Below are 19,384 nucleotides of genomic sequence, written 5' to 3' on the forward strand. Positions count from 1 at the left end.
TGCATAACCACATTGCCTCCTAGCAGAAAGGGGATGACTAAGGGATTCAGCAAAGGATAAAGAAAAACTTAACATCTTCATCTTCCACACTGACACTAGCGTCTCTCTCGCTTTCACTATCTCTCTTTCTCTTTCTCATTTATTTACTTTTTTAATTTGAGGAAACTCGATTAACATTATATCCTGAAGTGAAAGTGACCCTCCTCAGACAAAAACACAGAAACAAATGGCGAAACTTATGGTATATTCAGCTCTTAGAAAAAAACATGCTTGAGTTTGATTCCAGGAAACATTTTGTCTCTGTATTCTCTTGTCAAAAACACAAGCTATGGAATGCGGTCCAATTCCCCCTGTATCTACCAGAAAACTTACAGGCAGATTCCATTTCCCCATTTGGTAACATGCTCAGTTTAGGGGCTTGGTATCCCCTACTCCTGATATTTCTTTTATCCAGGGAGTTTAGCCTGGATCTGTGTACCCCTGAAATTGCATTTAGAATTCCTGTGTGTGCATGCGTGTGTGCGTGATGAATATGCACACACAAATGCCTACACATGTAATTTACCTAGGGCTAGAAGTTGTGGCTTCACTTAAAAGGCCGATGGCCCTCATGAAAGTTGTAATTCTCGCCTCTTTAGGTTATTTATCTTGAGCCGACTTATTTTGTGGCAAATTCTTCTGCTTGTCATTATTGTTTCCTTCCCATTTTAGAGATGAGGAAACTGAGGTTCATAGAGGACAAGTAACTTGCTCAAGCTTATGCAGCTAGTAAGTGGAGGTTTCCTAACTTCCCATACTTCCTAACCAGTGGTCCATTTAGAGTCTTTTATAGAGTTTTGAAAATAGGATTACATCTCAAACATAGCACTCAATACACATTGACTGTAAGAATGCATATATTTTTGCCAGAGTTCCTTGGAAAATAAATGGGGATTAATAATAATATTGCTGGTTATTGCCTGATAAGCACTAACTAAATATAATCTACTGAACCAGGTGTTGGTATTAACGCTGTTTTACAGATGAGAACACAGAGGCATGTGTTTACACTGCTAATACATAGCAGAACATGGATTTGAGCCAAGTCTATTGGACTCCAGATCCAGAGCCTATATCCCTAAGCAGTGCCTCCCAGAATTAAGACATTTTAAGGAAAAAAGCCAACTTACAATATCAATCTTAAAACCCTTCCAGCCTGGTTAGAGAAGGAGGCAAGTGGTGGCCTACGCCTGAGGTTAGCTCACAAAGGGCTGAGCTAGGTGGAAGTGGCAGCAAGAACTCACCTGTAAATGCAAACAAACCCTGGGTACCATGCTTTCCCTTTTTAGCTGCAGAGTCATTATGGGAGGGACTTGCAATAACCGTTATCCAATAGCTTAGTGATGGAACTCTTTCAAGTTCTTTTTTAGCACTGAGTTCTTGATGGGGAGGATTAAGTTTAACCTACTTCATATCATACCCTGCATACAGGGGCATTGAACATAATTACCTATTAGTTCAAGGGTAGGTGACAGGAGAACCAAAGGGTGAACTCATTTCTACCTCCAGCCACCCAACATCCTCCCCTTAAAGACTGAAGCCCTTCGGAACAGTGATGCTTGGAGGTCTTAAGTCTTGCTCACTATTTTCAGCCCTGAGTAACACTTCAGTGGAGCATTGGAGTAATAAGTACCAAGCCCCAACAGTCTTGAAGCAGTGGATTCTAACTGCAGTTATACTCAGGACCATCTGTAAAGCCTTGAGAATTATCATTTACAGATATCGTTTGTCTGGAGATACATATAATAACCGATGATGTTCATGCTCAACAGTTTAAGAAGCAAAAGCAATTTATATTTTTGCCTCCTTTATGTATCTATATAGTATGGAAACATATCACTCAAGTTTCCCTATAGTATGCATCCAAAAATAGAAATATACACATGCATTTGTATACACATACACCAAACATACATACAAACACATCCACGTATGTGTACATGACAAATACATCTCTTTGTTTACTGAGCAGTCCTTTTACTTTTAAGCTCGGTATTTATTCAGCCTTGGCCTAGGGAAAGAGAAGCCACAGTCAAAAGACAAAGAGAAACAGAAGTAGTTAATTTTTGGCTTTTTGTGTTTTCTAAAAGCCCAGGCCTTGGCGACTTAAAGGTGACTTAAAAGATTTTCAAGGGTAATTTTGACTCTAGGCCGTTTTTGTTTCATGTGCTGACTTTACAACCTACCCCTGAAAAAGGCACCTCTGTCCAGAGCTTTCTCTTTAAGCAGAGACTTTTATCCTGATCAGAAAGTCGATTTCCAAGGCACTCAGCAGGACCTAACCCACAGCGTTGGTCTTAAACCAGTACAATGAATTGGAATAAGAAGATCCCGCCAGAGGTTACCAAGTTCAGCTCTGTACCTCCAAGCAGGTCATAGTCACAAGGGTGCAGACACCATTTTTCACTGTATTTGTGGCGGGAAGCACCCCAGGCTCCCATTCACCAATTACCATGACACCATTTAGAAGAAAATGCCAGGAGACCAAAAAAAGGGAGGGGAAAGCCATTGTCATAACTCTTCTCAGAAATACCTGGTTTCACAATTTATACTTAACTGCTGACACTTGAAAAGTCGAACATTTTGGTAAAATGAATCAAGCTGTAATGTTTCTTTTATGAGATCCCCTTGCAGGAAAGGGGAGCTTGGCACCTCATGGAGCCCAAGCTTAGTTATCCATCATAGTAAAGTCAGCTGTCCTAGCCAGCTTCTCAGAGGTCACGCGATCGAACCAACAGCTCTTACAACTATATTATTGCTTACGGGACAGTAATTGAGGCACCAGATAAAAATTACCTGGTCTAATAGGCAGCGAACAATTTTCACTCAATAAAATTATGAGCCAAATCATTCACTTCATAACACTCTGGCTAATTTATTTGTTGACCTTTTAATATCCATAGCTCTTCAGTGGTATTAACTGCAACTCAGACAAAATCTCTTGTTCATTTCACTTTCATTGATTTTTTTTTTTTCCATTGAGGCAATAACAGTTGCTTGAAAACAGCCTTTTTCTTTCCACTGTAAAAGTCAATCACGTAAGTTACTATGTCTTACGTTGATATAGTGGCGTTAGCTTACAACCTAGTTTAATTTCATATGATTCAGAGTCTCCTACACCATGTTTTTAACAAAGGCAAGGCTTTCTGGTTTACCTCCAACCACGCCGCATGCTGGTTCATAATAATATGTTTGAGAAGTAAGAGGGCTGTCATCTAATCTGAACATAAAATCAACTTTAAAATTAGAGGAGGTTCAGAAGAGGTCCTCCTGCTGCATTTTCTCCAGACTAGAATACTTTTGGTGCCTTGGCCTCTGGTATTAATAGCAGTAGACTCAAAATGTTTAATTCCTTTGTTCTGGAAATGTCTAGAGATTTTTACTGTGGTTTGAATTTCATTTTTTAAAAAGACTCTGGGCAAAAAGTATGCGCTAGAATGTTCTGTGGGGCAGTTGAAGCTTCAGCTGAATCTTCTTATATACTAAAATGCTACGAAGCCTTTAGAATGCGGGGTTGTAAAATATAATTGTTACACATTTGGCATTTTATGCCTCCCTGGAAATAACTACTTGCTACCTATACCTCATTTATGTTCCTCCTTTCCATTTCAATTTACTCTAAAGTGGTCCTTGGCTATAATGAGAATGCCCCTTTCAACAGAAACATGTTTAATTATATCCATGCTAAATGTAAGTGACTCTTCTCAGTCATAGGGCTGCTAAGTAAAGAGTGTTTAAAGTGTGACACTAAAGGCTTCTAATGATCTGCAGTAAGCTCTATTTTAAGAAGTTTATATTACAAGAAAAATGAAAAATTTGAGGAATGTCTCAGAGGATGGGAAACTAAACGGTGCCCAAGCGTTATTTTGGTTTGCTTTACTCTTTCCCTCACTGCCCTCATTATACTGATTTTTTAGAATGCAAAGTCTACCATTGTGGAATTTTCCATTTGGCTGAATAAACACAAAGGAAGTTGGGACATAAAACTACCCTCCAAAGAAATGCATCTCAGGACAACTAGTATTTATTGCATTGTACATCCAGCTCTGCAAGAAATGGGCTGCAAGAAACTTCCAATCAATTTTTCAGCGTTCAGCCTTTCCAATCAGTAATGTCACCCAGGCTTTCGGAAGCCAGTGGGGAAAGATCCAGGACTTAAATTCTAGGAGCTGAATGCACACATCAAAATCTGGGTCCTGCAGTAAAGCCTGTATGAAGGAAGGCAGTGAAATCAATGCTGATTTCATTGATAGGTACTTATCATCTCTACATCAAGAGTGATTTTGTCATTTCACTTCATTTTATCTTGCTGATATTTGGCCACTACATTTTGAATCCCCTGATAAGGCAAAGTAGATTGGTGATAAATGGGTATCAGGGAAATGTGCAGCGACAGAGAAGTATTGTGCTTCTTTCTCAGAAATCACCCAACTCAACTTGACTTAGATTATTGATGCTTGTAGTTTTCTTCTTCTTTTTTTTTTCTGTTTCCATCTACATCCCTGAAAACATTATTTCCTATTTGGGTAAGCATAAAGCCAAGCACAGATTATCCTCCCAAATTACTGAAGCATCCCTGGGCTTTAATTTTATGGGTGGAGTTCCCAGAGTCTCAAAATCTAATGCTGAAATATGAAAATTAATGTTGTGTTCATGTATGGGTATCTATTGGCTTTATGAGTTGACCTACACATGCTATGAACAAAAGAAAGTTCAGACTATCTTCCCTGCTCATCTGGGGTTGCATCACCCAAAACATTGAACTGGGTTTATAAATCGGCCCAGTATTGGCCAGTGAACTTTAGCTTATTGGCTATAGATTTCAGGTCAAATGCTAAAGAGAAGACTCCCACAGATGGTGAATAATCCTAAGATTTTTAACTCATAAAATAGAAGATGAGTTAACTATGTCTGCATATTTGTCATGATATGCCTGGTTCCCAATGTGTCTTTCTATGAATGTGCAAATACCTAACTATTTCCAAGGGCCTAAGAGTATAGCTAATAAAAGACTGAGGACATAAGGACCAACCTCATGTTGCTAGCAGCCTATAACTTGAGATAATGTCTGTACTAGACATGATTCATTGTATTAATCACAAAATTAAAATGTAAGTCCAAGCCAGCAGGAATGAAAGAGCAAATTCATAAAAAAGTGACATAAGAAAACTCACAGTGATCAAAACTTTACCTTTGGGAATTTATATATTGGACGTAAAAGTCTGTAGCTAAATGGAACATCAAACTTAAGTCTTCTACTTTTATAAACCATGCCAAATATGACTTTTGTCATTTCATCATACAAATTGTGTACTTTTAAAAATCAGTAACTGTATCTTAGATTAACACATCAACATGAATTTCTCAAGACTTGTGGTTTGCTAAACATTATGGTAGGAGCTTAGAGAAGGAGATTAAGACCTACCACTGGCCTCACAAACTCTGCAGTCTAGCTATGGAGAATGAAGACTAACACGCTTCAGATCAGAGTACAATGACCTCTCAGTATGTACTTCTGTGCTGTGCTGGGTGACACAGATGGTCAGCACTCTTTTTCAGAGGAATTAGAGAGATTAGGAGCTGGGGAATCTGAACTGGGGTATCAGATTAGGAGCTGGGGTATCAGGAATTATTTCTGACAGAACAGTGTGATTTTCAAGAGCCAGGCTCTGATGTCTAACAGGCCTGGGGTTGAATCCATGTTCAGCCACTAGTCAGCAGTGGAAACTTTGGGAAAGTTAGCTGACCTCGCTGAGTGTCAGTTTCGTCATCTGTCAGAGGGTAATAGAAAGAATACCTTAAAAGGCTTTCTATGAAGGTTGAATAAATTCTTGTTCGACTTTCAATAAATGAGAGTTATCTCCTTCATTACACCATCACAATCCCCTTCAGTACCAGGCTTCAGAGGATGGAGAGAGGCATTGTCAATGGGCACAGACTGAAGCCAGCATTCCCCCCAAAAAAAGGGGAAGGCAAAAGGAGCAAAGGTATGGAGATAGAAAGGAGCCAAATGTGTTACTTCTAGGCTGGGGAGGACAGGCGTAGAGAGCAGTTCTTCAAACACATAGGGAGAGATGATTGGACAAAGATGGTAGGACAAAATGATGGTGACGATCTTTTGTGACTCTCATCAAACCTTGTAGGTCAGTGCTGGGAAGATAATGTGCCCTGAAAGTTGCTGGAGAATAAGATCCACGTATGATGACAGGGCAACAAAAAGCTCAAACAATATTTGCTAATTGATTGGGTTGCAAAGTAGAAAGTAAAGCTGAATCTTCCCTTTATATTTGTAGTCCATTCAGCATTTTTATTACAAAGCTTCTAAAATATAAGTAAAACTCATGCCAGCTACATTTGAACTGTTTCTTGGAACCCCATTCCTCCTTCAGTCTCCCTACCATTTCTGTAGACTCTAAATAGAGTAAGAATAATGTATCCACATTTTTCTCCATAGACCCCTACTCACACAACCATCAACCTATGGTCATAGCAAGACAGGTGAAGCCAGGTTTTGATTGTGAGATGAAATCAATCAGTGAAAAGTAGTTGTTGTTTTTAAGAAGCTTTTTTTTTTTTTTTAAATCTTTAAGAGAAGAAATCCAAGGCCATGAACAGAAAAATTGTCTGACTCAGGATGTAGATTGGAGAACAAGCATTACCTCTACAAGGAGACTCTGGGGCTTTTCAATATTTAGGATACTAGTATATGTCTTTTTAATTCCCAAAAGGGTTTTTTTAAAAAAAAAAAAAAAACCTAAGGATAGAATTAATTATCTTGGAATTGTCTAATATCCACTCTTACGTTTGAAACTGCAAGCAGGGAGACGTTTTAAACATTATGAAAAGAAGAGAAAATCTCCCCTGACAAATAAATTCCTTGAAACATTAGATATTAGTACTAGTCAAGTGCTCGTTCTTTTCAGAAATATTAAAACTGCATATTAAAATGAAAGGATTCTTAGACTGTGCTCCTGCCTAATGCCACAAAAAATAAGAATTTAAGAACAATTTTAGAGACAAAAGATTATATGAAACATCCAGCTCTTCCCCTTATGGGAAATTTCTTTTTTTTAACATCCAAGGCTCAATCATTTCCTAATGTGAAATTACAGATTTTTCAAATTACCATATAAAACTGCAAAAAAATTACACTTGTGACCACAGAAGAGATGGCATACACTATCAATTTGATTTTAAAAGGCATACATCTTTTATACTACCTGTCATTTTTATAATGCCTTTTACAAATTTAATCAATACATTTTAACATTCTATATACTTTAAGTGCAATATACAATAAATATTCAAGTTTCATCTTAAACATGCTTTAGCCTTTAAATTGTTAAAACGGCAGTGCCCTTTCAATCTACTTACATAATGTCATAAAATATACATTTCAAGGTAAATGAAGTCAGCTACTTCAATTTAGTCCCTCAAACTGGTAGTAAATGAGAGGTTAACACTATGGTGCCAAACCCATTATTGAGTAAATTTAGCACCTTGGACAGCTCTGTAAAATCTTTATTGCTTTCCTGACCTGCTCGTCATGTTCTGTCTGTGTGTTCAGTGGCTCTCAGCTCTGATTGAAAGGCAATATATTAGATCCCCAACACAAACACGCTTGGGGGCTAGTTCACTGGGAGCGTAATGACATGGAGGTGAGAGCAATTTTCTGGTCACCGAAATCCAAGCACCTTGCAGGTCCATTGTACTAACTCATAGAGGACCCAGAAATTTCCTTTCTCCTTCCCATTTGCAGAAATAACTAATAGAAGCCAAATCACATGGGCAAAGCTGAACCAAGTCTTTCTTAAATCCTTACAAGTTGATACTACAGTGAACGATATTTTTTGATGGGCTAGATATTATTTAAGGGTGTCCCTCACAGGACAAGAAATCCAGGTTCACACTCCTCAAATCCAAGACTGCTGGCCTGAAATGATGCTGTGCTGATGACCTACCTATGGCAATGTACTCAATGGGAAAACATGCCCCAGCATGGTGGATCAAAGAAGACAGCATCATGGATCAAAGAAGGATGCTCCTTTAGGAAACAAGATCCACGTGTTTTATTTTCAAAGGATTAAATGGGGATGAGAGCTCTGGATATCGATATAAGGAGAAAAAAAGAAGTAGATTATGTCATTGAAAAACTCAACACCAAGGATATACAATATATACTGATAGATGGTATTTTTTCAGGCTTATGAAAACTTCAAAGATCTTGGAGTTTAATTTCAAACATCCCTCCTCCCTGCTTCGGTGAAATTAATTAAAATAATGTACACTGTTCTAAGGCCCCAATTATAGTGTTACAAGAGCGAAGTTCATAAGTGTAGTTTCTTTCTGTGCCTCATCGTGCTTTTGACAAACAGGAGACTTGCTTTTTTCCCCCTAAAATGCAAAGAAAGGAAAATACCTTCCCTGCCAAGCCCTAACACTGGCGTAAATATTTATTTGGAGAAATAAATGAGCATAGGCCTAGCGAAGTCAAATCTTAGTAAATAAACTCACTTGATCCTGTTTTGTTTTAAAGTCATGAGGTTTTAGTGAAGGCAATATAGGCTGAATTTGATCTGGGGATAGGGTTTAGTGTGCCCATACCATAGTAAATTATTAACTGCTCTGGTCAGACAATACAGTGAACAAAAAGTGGTAAATTAGCTTGTAGCTTACATTAAAAAATAAAGAAATGATTTCAGATGTATTGTTTCAAGCCCCTTTGATTATACAATATTTTTTACTCCCTACATGAAAAATAACAACTGTTTTATAAAGGGGGTCTATCAGCTTAAGGCAAGCATAAATGTTTATTGAGAACTGAAAACCCCTCTATCTTATTTTTGAATTTAGGACATTAGATATGTCATAAGTAGTTACTGTAGTATGACAACTACTTTATCTTATATTATAGAGAATTTAAAATTGAAAAATGCTAATATGTATCTAAAAGCTTGTCATTTCAAGAGTTGTTCAAGGATTTTTGAAGAGGCTATGGTGACAGCAAAATGAATGCGATTATCTCCTTATTTTCTGATCAGCGACTGCAGTCTATGAAAATTGAACAGCACTGCTTCTCCATGTAGAAATCTATTGTGTGAAACATTTAAAGTTACCCTTCTGTTTGAAACTTTACCCACAGCCAAAAATGGTAACCATATCTTCCTGTAAATCACCTCTGATGATCATACCACACCCTTAGGTTTGGTTGTCTGACAAGCACCTATCTTTTGCATAGATCAAGCTTAACTTTGCTTTCCTTTTCACATTCTAGTGGAAATGAATCTGAAGAAATTTAGTTAGAACCAAAAATATCAGCACCATACTCACTTTTGTAGAGTACTCCCTATTATTAGAACCAAGCATGGAGGCTAAATATGGAAGTCCACCTAAGTAAAAAGAGATATTTTTTCTTCAACTGGAATGAGCAGCCAAATATATATCTAGGATGAGAATGAATGAGCAAATGGGGGAAATCACAAACAATACTGAAATAGCAAATAATTGCTATAAAAGAAATAGATACTGCCAGTAATGAAAATTGGTGCAGAGGGGGCTTCTGAGGACAGTAGAGTCCTTCCATAAGAGTTTTTGACAAACAGTGCATTGCCTCAGTATGTGGGTTTCCTAAATCACCCGCCTGTATTATGGCTTTGCCATCCAAGAGAGATAAACAAAAGAAGTTTAATACTACATGCTTCTAGTAGCTGAAGATTGATTGGAAATCCCTTGAAAATGACCTGTCTGATAAGGTCATGGTTCCTGGAATAAGCAATTAAGTGCAAAATAAACACGTCTTAGGGATTCGTACCACGCACTGAATGACATCGATTGTAGTAATCTAGTAAATGACCTAGGAATTGTATTCAGCAATAAACATATGAGTGCTTTATCATGCCTATGGCAGACTATTGAGTGATGTATTTTATCTTGCAGTACCAATGATGCTCACCTTTTGACTCAATTAAGTGTGTATGTGAACAGGGACAAATTGGTGATTTAACGCCATTCTGGGGTTCCCCAAGCTATGGCCTTTATAGCAGTGCCTTGGCAAAGTATGGCCAGAGGGACTGGAAAGTGATCATGTCTAAAGATAACGACAACCTGCCTTCACTCAAAGGATTGTATCTGCTTTTCTCTTGACAGGAAGTAATACTTAAAAGGGCTGCGGATCTGGTAGAAGCTCTGTATGGGATGCCACACAACAACCAGGTGAGCGCTGTGGGTTTCTAGCCTGTGCGGACTGCCGCATGCAATTAAAGATCTCAGATTCCATATCATAATGAGAAAGTACAGAAAATATTAAAGCCATGTGCATGAGTTAAGAGTATAAGTAATTCAGATATAACATGTTGCAAGACTCTTCAATCCTCTCTTTTGTAAACCTTTTATTGCCCTTTCCACTGAATCATTGTCCCTATGAGAAAAGGTGGTCCATTTAAAACTAATCTTTAGTGGGAACATACTTCATAATTGAAGAGGAGAGTTACTGGTGCTTTATTTTATTTCTCTCAGGTTTTCAAGCAAATTTGGGAAGAGAAAGAGGGTTTAATTTTTTCTCCAAAAAGTATAACAAGGCCTGAATAGTATTGCCTGCTTCTATTTCATAGAACTCCATGTATAAGATTCACATAGCTTAGGAAACTGAGTCCGACAAGTCATTCACTCCTTTTTCATGTAACCTGAGTCAATGTCTGGGAGACACAGTCCCATTAAAACTCAGGAATGCAGGTAGTCATCTACAACCTTCCCTTAACATCAACAGAGGAGATGAATTGCAGCCTCTCTCCCTCTCCCCCTGGGTAACCTCAGACTTCCTACACGTTATTGGGAAGGATAGAAAACCTCATGGTGCTGTCCTGTATGGACTGTAGGGTAGTATGAAGGCATGTTAAGATAATGGACTTTCAAAATCAGACAAATGGGCTTATGAATCTCAGCTCTGTTCTTAAATAGGTGAGTGTCCTTCGGTAAGGTTTTTGACTTTCCAAGCCTCAGTTTCCCTATGGCATGATGATGGTGAGACTAATACAACAGGTTTGTCCGGAGGGTCACAGAAGTTAATGCAGCTGACCATTGAAAACCCTGAGTACGGTGCCTGGCACTGGAAAAAATGGTATTATTGGGAATATGACTGGGAACAGCTAAAGGGGATATTCCTTTGACTTTTCAGGAAATCATTCTGAAGAGAGCGGCCGACATTGCCGAGGCCCTGTACAGTGTTCCCCGCAACCACAACCAACTCCCAGCCCTTGCTAACACCTCGGTCCACGCAGGGATGATGGGCGTGAATTCGTTCAGTGGACAACTGGCTGTGAATGTCTCCGAGGCATCACAAGCCACCAATCAGGGTCAGAAGCTTGCTTTTCTCTTCCCTCACACGTTTTCCCTCTCCCTCCCCAACCTTAAGCACCCCATCTCCTCATTTATTGGTCATGAACAATTTTTACATTAAAGAATTATTTTCATCCCAAAAGGGAGATTCTTAGTTTGTGTGTATAAGATATTATTGTACAATGTTGGTCCTAGCTATCATTCTGGTAATCTAATATAGGGGGCTAGAAAGGATGCATGCATTTAGCCATCTCTCTACATTTAACTTTTCATCATAAACCATGAATGACAGATCGCAAAGAGGGATGGAATTAAAGTTTTGAGGGCCCAAAGCACATCATTCTTGCCCAGGGAATAGGAACCTGTTAACTCCAGGGTACATCTCTTAGATCGGGATTTATTTCTGCTCTAAAATGATAATTTATAGGCCCAGCATTGCCACTTCTCATGGCCCTGCTAAGTATTTATGATCTCCTAAGAAATGTGTCTTTTGCTCGCTTCCCATTTTAATCACAGAGCTAGCACCACCAACCCATGCACATGAATCACCCAGTCCCTTCCCTCTGGGTTGCGGCGACGGGGCCAGAAACAGACCTTCCTTTCCCCGAGTCTTCCAGGATTACCACCATCCGAATGCCACCCTCACCCCTGTTTTTGCCCCCACCCCTCAGGTTTCACCCGCAACTCAAGCAGTGTGTCACCACACGGGTACGTGCCGAGCACCACTCCCCAGCAGACCAACTATAACTCCGTCACCACGAGCATGAACGGATACGGCTCTGCCGCCATGTCCAATTTGGGCGGCTCCCCCACCTTCCTCAACGGCTCAGCTGCCAACTCGCCCTATGCCAGTAAGTAGAGATGTGTGTCCCGCGTTCCTTCATGTTTCGCTAGAAGAACTTGGCATCGTGCCATGTGGCCCAGTGGGCAGGGCTTCTCAGTCTGAGGGCCCCTGTCTTTCCATCCTGCAAGGCACCATCTCCAGCAGGAATCTCCGTTCTCCAGTGCTCACCTTCCTTCCTACAAAGTCTCCCTAACAGTCAGAATGTTGCTACCATCCAAAGCAGCTGTATGAGGTCGCTTCAGGAACCCACGCTCCAAGTCAGGTGAAGATGGGTTGACTCCCACTTCTACCAGTTATTAACTCCCACTTTTACCAGTTACCACCAGCTACTCAGGAAACTGAGGCAGGAGGTTTCCTTGAGCCCAGGAGTTCAAGGTTACAGTGAGCCATGATTGTGCCACTGCACTCCAGTGCCTGGGTGACAGCAAGATCCTGTCTCAGAGAAAAAAACAAACCAAAAAAACCCTATAAACAATGAGGACACCATATTTGTCATCTACGTAAGCCCAAAACATCTATTAGTTTTGTCTTACTTCATCTGATTATTTTAGCTACATAAAAGGAGGCAAGTTCATTTCCTCTCCAAGCCTCAATTTTCGCATCTGTAAAATGGAGAAGGAACTAGCACTGACCCTATCCAGTGTTGTGAGACATACATAATGCATACAGTGAGCTTGTCCTGATTCCTGATACATGGAGGCACATTTAATAAATCTAATAATCATAATAATGCAAAGATAATAACACGTGGTGGTTGTGGTATAACATAGTAACAATAGTCTAAAACTTAACCTCTCTCCCTTCAGTTATATGACTCCTTTATTTTTTAATGCTTGGAGTTTTCCCCTTCGTTTGCATTTGGTGTATACTTAAAACAACAACACATTAAAACGCTTTTTTCCAGAAATCTGGAAAGATTTAAAAAAAAAAAAAAAGAAAAAGAAAACCACATACACATACAAAAAATATTCTTTGGTGCCTTGTCCCTGCCTTAAAGAAGTTTGCCTACAAAAAAATTTTGATACGTTTATATGCTTCTAAAGAACCTCAGAGAACTGCCCTCCTTATCTATAAAGTGTCATAACCCATGTCCTTACAATCTCTTCATCTCTCTCTGACTTTGAAGTTCATCTTGGGCATTGCGAGTGATTCTTCTGATGTGCAAAATGTGGCCAAACTCTTAGATATTTGTAGAAGGACAGATAGATGTGCCATTAAATAAAAGAATATTCATGATTTCTTATGGAGTCTTGGCTAAAAATACTACAAATGATGCCCTCTCTCATAGTGAAAATATGGATTGTTCTAGTTCTTTGAAAGAGGAAAGATCATTCTTGCCCTTTAAGAGAAGTTATTTCTGAAAATGCACTTACAGACTTTTACTGTCTGGGTGAATTTTTCTGCTCAAAGTCCACAAAATTACACATTTCTACTTAGTTTGGAATCAGCAGTTTGTTGAACATTTACAACTCCTCAAATAATCTGCATATGTTATGTCTGTCTACTCACGAGTCAATGTTTAGGATCAGTTTCACATTAGATTTTGATTTATCAAAAGATTGTTTCTCATAGAGATCTATCATTTCAGTGTTCTCCCATTTATTCAATCAGAAAATGTTTTGATCATGACCTGAAAATTAAATGGTGGTATTCTTAATTAAATCAATAAACTAATTGCTATATGGTAGCAATTCAATTTAGGGGCTTGGATTGCTCTCCTCGAGCCTGTGCAGACACTCAGCCGCTTCAGCCTGAGATTGCATCTGTCAGACTGTGAAACTTTGAACATTTAATTTCCATTAATTGATTTTCTCAGTGCTCACAAATATAGTATTAAATTCTCAAATAGGCTCTCAGATGGGACGGTTTTATCTGCACAAATGCAAATAAAACAATAAACACAAAGCCCAGTTGATTTGAATTTTTGCCTCCGTAATATTTAATTATTCATAAAGCACTCATGTTGAAAAATTCCAATGGAATAAAAAAGTAAGACATTCCACTGGTAAACACACTTTCTGGTGTGGTGGCTGATAACTAATAATGTTATAACAAATGGAGCTGCTTGACTATATTTTACCCCTTCCTCTGTTAACTGCACCTCCCCCTCCCCGCCCCAAAACTCCCCACCTCTAAATACACATAATGATCGCATTTGCCAATGAGATTAATTGCCTTCCTCAGTGAACCAGCAGGATTTCAAGTCTACGAATATTTAAAAATCAAACCTCCAGTGCAGGAGTTTTGCAATTTAAATGGGTGTTATTATTGAGCGTATTTTCACATTTACAAATCCTAAGAGATGTATAAAAATGCTGGCCTCATTAAAAGAAAAAGTACAGTTTCGAAAATGTTTGTGAAAACTGAGGATGGCGGCTCTGCGTTCTGCGCCATAAAGCACTCAGTGCGTGTGGATTGGGTAGTGCCTCAGACTGATTAGAAGGGGTCATTTTCCCCTGATGGCAACTGTTGCCTATGACCAATTGGATTCCCACTTTCCAAAGGATAAGGCCACCCAAACAGCTCTTTGGACCCTGGTGGGCTTGTGGGAACGAGGCTTTTCCCCCTGGAGATCTTTTTCCTTTGCAGGGTAGTTTAGCAGAAAGAGCTCTGAATTTGGGCGTGATTCCTTGCTTCAGCGCATTCTAGCTATGGCCCTTGGGCTGGCTGCTACACTACTTTCTGAGTCCCAGCTTGCTTCACTTCCTCGGTTGTAAAAAAAAAAAAAAAAAAAAGTATGTGATGGGCCCCGACTTAAGATTGCATTGCCCATGACAAGATGAAAAAGATGTGAAGATTCTTGTGAATGATAAAACAATATCTGATGTTTTATTAAGTTGTGTGAAAAACTAGAAGAAATATCTAGGATACATACTTTCCTGCAGGAAATGGAGGAAATAGAAAGTGAGTGTATGAAAATATTAGTCTTGACTTAGTGTATGTGAAATCTCTGTCTCCTAAAGTAACCCAGAGATTATTAGCCTGGAACAAAAGATGAGAGGCCAGGCCAAGAGGATCCTGGTCGGTAGAGAATGTACATATACCAAGCTCTTTCATATCCCCAAACTGCTAGGTTTTCTCTGAGTTGCCAGAGTTCTCCCATCATTGGTTATCTGCATCCCTACTACTACCAAACTGTGAGTATTTATGTAAGGCTCTGATCCTACTGCTTATTAATTCCCAAACATTCACATATATCCCATAGCAGATATAAAGAATTTGGAACTCTTCTGCATTTTTCACAAATGCTGCCTGTGGCAGTCTGGTGGCCATCCTCTCAAACTGGCCTCTTCCTGTTCCCCCTACCCCAGCCCCTTTCCTAGAACCTTAGTTTAGGCTCTACCTGGGATGCATCCCTTGACACCTCTTCTATGAAGCCTTCTCTGATTTCCCTTCCCTGCCTCCACTGAGATGGCTACGTTCACCTTTGTCACTGTTTTGTGCTACTCTCACCCTCATAACAGGGTGTTGCACTTTTGTTTCCTGGCCTGGAATACTCTAAGGATGGTGACTCTGTGTTCTGCCCCATAGAGGCACTTGGTGCATTTGGATTGGTTAGTGCCTTGGGCTGATGACCAGGGGTCATTTTCCCTTAGTGGCAATTGCTGCTGATGACCCAGTGCCTAGCACACTGCCTGGCACACAGCGGCCCCACAATAAACACATAAAAGATCCCCAGTAATAAAAGGTAGCACATGCTAAGTTCTGTATAGCGAAAGTGGACAAGAGCCTGTGAATTCAGGGAAGGTTTGTGCTGGAAGCATTGTCTGAGCAGGACAGAGCAAGGTGGCTGGGTGAGGGATGGATCTGAGCTTCTTTGCTTCAGGATGCCATGAGAGGCACTGATTTCTCCTTTCTCATTGACCCTCTCAGTAGTGCCATCCAGCCCCACCATGGCCTCCTCCACAAGTCTCCCCTCCAACTGCAGCAGCTCCTCGGGCATCTTCTCCTTTTCACCAGCCAACATGGTCTCAGCTGTGAAACAGAAGAGTGCTTTCGCACCAGTCGTCAGACCCCAGACCTCCCCGCCTCCCACCTGCACCAGCACCAACGGGAACAGCCTGCAAGGTAAGCCCCAGGCTCCACCTGCCAATCCAGATCCAGTGCCCTGACTTCACCCTCCCAGGGCCTGAAGCAGATGCATCACCATTGCCGAGGGAATCAGCCTTGGACCCTGCCTGATTCTTTCTGCCTTCATCTCTTCTGTTCCTTTGTGTTTGTTCTCCTCAGCCCTGGCCCTTGGCCATACTCATCTCTCCTCTGCTGGAGGTGCTCAAGAAGTCCTCTTTTCAACTTCAGCAATTCAGCTCAGGCCCGGGATTTGCTTGGGAATACTGTTTCTGCTGACTAACAGCATCATTTCTCTTTTCTCCTCTTTCACTCCCTGTGGTCGCCATTATCAGATCAGTCTTTTGTGGACTCTAGCAAGTTCTCCAGTGCAGGGTCTCTCCCGGGACTGGCCTTCTCCTGAAGTAGGTCACTCAACCTTCCCTTCCTGTTGCCTGTGTCAGAGTGAACGTGTGCGGGGCTGATAACAGGGAGGGGGTGAGCCATAACTTGATCAGAGCCCTGAAGTTAGAGCATCATAGACCAAAGGTCAAAGACTTCCTACTGGGATTAAGAAACTCCAGAATACCACTAGAGTATTCTGGTTCATACTAAAATTGTTCAATCACTTTCCCCCCATTGCATATGGAAAATAAAATAGTTGCTAAGAGTTGAGATGACCTTTTCATTCATTAAGAATAAAAAGTTACCCACCTTTTAAAACTGAGCACACCATTTCTAACATTTTTCTTATGAGCTCAGCACTGTGTTGTGTGTCATATGTTGAGAACTGCGCAACCCCATTCATTGCCCCCAGCAGGATTGTGTGGTAGGTACTCATATCTCCCACTTGACAGATGAGAAAACTAAAGGTTAGAGAGGTCACGAAATTGCCTGACTTTTAACAGCTGATACATGGCAGAAGCTGGCTTCAAACTCAGACTCAAACATTCATCTCCTAAATACTTTATTACTCAGCGGTGGTAAAAGAGACATAGTTAGGATTCCTAAGGCAGCTGGTAGGGAGATAAGATTAATAAACTCATCGACCACCATTTATTGAGCACTGAACAGTGTATCTGGAGCCGTCCTATGCACGGAGCAGATTTTATACCATTTAATCCTCACATCTTCCTAAAGTATGAGAGCTATTATGGTCTTCATTGTGCAGATGATAAAATGGAAGCTTAAAGAGGGTAAATATCTGACCACAGACATAGTCGGTTAAACGGTGGAGATGAATGTAAGTCCCATCAGAGTCTGTGCCCTTAAGCCCAGCCATACAAAGGTTCCCACAGTGCCTTCCCTTGGTGGCCGGCACCTCACTGATGGAGGTCAGCCTGGAAGTCAGGGAGGGGTGAGGAAGGCAGTGCACATATCTGGGATGTCTCAGCCCTGTTTCTTATGTAAAAGTACATGCATATTTACACTTGTCTACACATACTGTGTGCTGGATGCTTTACACTGTGGGAAGCATATAGTGATTCCCCTGAAGACCCTATGATGTCAGCACTAGTCCCATTGTACAGATGGGAAACTTGAGGCTCAATTTGATCCAGGTCACACGGCTAGTAAATAGTACAGCTAAACTGGAACCCAAGCCATGTGAACCCAGAGCCTGAGCACCCGATCACATTGTCTTTCTGCCTCCAGAAGGACTCTTCAAAATACTCCCCAGAACCCTGCTTGCAAATCTTCCCAGCACAGCCAGACTCAGTGCCCCACAGAGCACGCTGCTCTCCCCCACTCTGACACACAGTGGCAAATCCATCTTCTTAGAGGAAAGAGGAAAAAAAAAAAAAGCCTGCCTGTGCAACTACATTTCAGGCAATATTACTCATGATAGAAAATGCCCACCCCCACAAAGTAGAGCCACCCATTCCTGCAAATCTGATTCTCTTTCAGCTAAAAATAATGCTTTGTCACCCTCAGTACACCTCCAGCTGGCAAACTAGGGATATAATGCTTGAGCGAACATAACTTATAATAGTTTTAAATAATGATCATACATATGGAAAGCAGAAATTTACCATTCTTGAGCTGCCAATCTCAGCCCTTGCTAAACATAGATTTGACATTAGAACCAGATATGATGGGGTTTATAATCAGCAGTTGAGGGGAGGCACTGGAGAAGAACAGGCCCCCGCTATTGGAAGGTCAGTGGCTGTATCACAGGCCAACAGTGACAGAAGTGGGCGGCTCCCAGGAGGCCTGATGTCTTCTCATGCCCTGTGGTCCTAGGAGGAAGCAGGAAGTGGTTGGAAACAGGGGCTGGGCCCAGATCTTATGACTTCCTGGGTTTCAGGAGATCCGGTTATCACCTGAAAGCCAGGATCTGGATGAGGGTATGTGCGTGTTTAAGTAATGATGAAATGGCTTCAGGACAGGGACTCAGACAAAGTTTGTACATTTGTCCTCCCAGGGATTTTCTAACCCACTTCTTACCCAATTACAGATCCCAAAAGTACAGAGACTGTCCCCATTTCTCTGAATAACCGCCGAGTCTGTGCCTCTCGGTCACCTTTCCTAACACAAGGCCACAGCGTGGGAGGTTTGAGGTCTGGCTCAGGGACACACCTCTTGCTGGATTCACTGTTGTGGACGACATTGCCCTTTCCTTCTGATTGAACAAATGTCGAGGGGACTTTTCTGAATTTCCCCCTATCCCATGCCCTGACTATTGAGCATGATGAAACAACAACTATAAAAAGAATGGGCTGGGCATGGTGGCTCACACCTGTAGTCTCAGTACTTTGGGAGGCGGAGGTGGGTGGATCACCTGAGGTCAGGTGTTTGAGACCAGCCTGGCCAACATGGCGAAACTTCATCTCTACTAAAAATACAAAAATTAGCCAGGCCTGGTGGTGTGGCCTGTAGTCCCAGCTACTAGGGAGACTGAGGGAGGAGAATCGCTTGAACCTGGGAGACAGGTTGCAGTGAGCCGAGATCGTGCCACTGCACTCCAGAGCAAGACTCTATTTAAAAAAAAAAAAAAAAAAAGAAAGAAAAGAAAAAGAAAAAAAATGGTTTTGTTTTGCTCATACTGTCGTATACCAAATATCCCTACTTTTGAGATGTCAGTGATAGACATACGAATGGTTAAATTAATGTAAACATCTC

At 40.8% G+C, this 19,384-nt stretch overlaps 1 protein-coding gene across 13 annotated transcripts in view; it reads left to right on the forward strand.

Annotated features, from left to right (window-relative positions):
- EBF1 (EBF transcription factor 1) overlaps positions 1–19,384 on the forward strand; it is a 405,899-nt gene that overhangs the window by 377,525 nt on the left and 8,990 nt on the right. For 9 of the 13 annotated variants that reach the window (XM_008015160.3, XM_008015161.3, XM_008015162.3 and 6 more), the window contains exons 12-15: positions 10,186–10,251; positions 11,213–11,390; positions 12,045–12,224; positions 16,091–16,285. In XM_008015160.3, coding sequence (XP_008013351.1) covers positions 10,186–10,251; positions 11,213–11,390; positions 12,045–12,224; positions 16,091–16,285 — 619 coding nt within the window. Of the gene's footprint in view, positions 1–10,185; positions 10,252–11,212; positions 11,391–12,044; positions 12,225–16,090; positions 16,286–16,620; positions 19,171–19,384 lie in introns of those variants that run through there. The other 4 variants (XM_038005445.2, XM_038005447.2, XM_038005451.2 and 1 more) reach the window with 2 other exon arrangements.

Source organism: Chlorocebus sabaeus, chromosome 23, assembly GCF_047675955.1.
Source record: "Chlorocebus sabaeus isolate Y175 chromosome 23, mChlSab1.0.hap1, whole genome shotgun sequence".
Taxonomy (NCBI): Eukaryota; Metazoa; Chordata; class Mammalia; order Primates; family Cercopithecidae; genus Chlorocebus; species Chlorocebus sabaeus.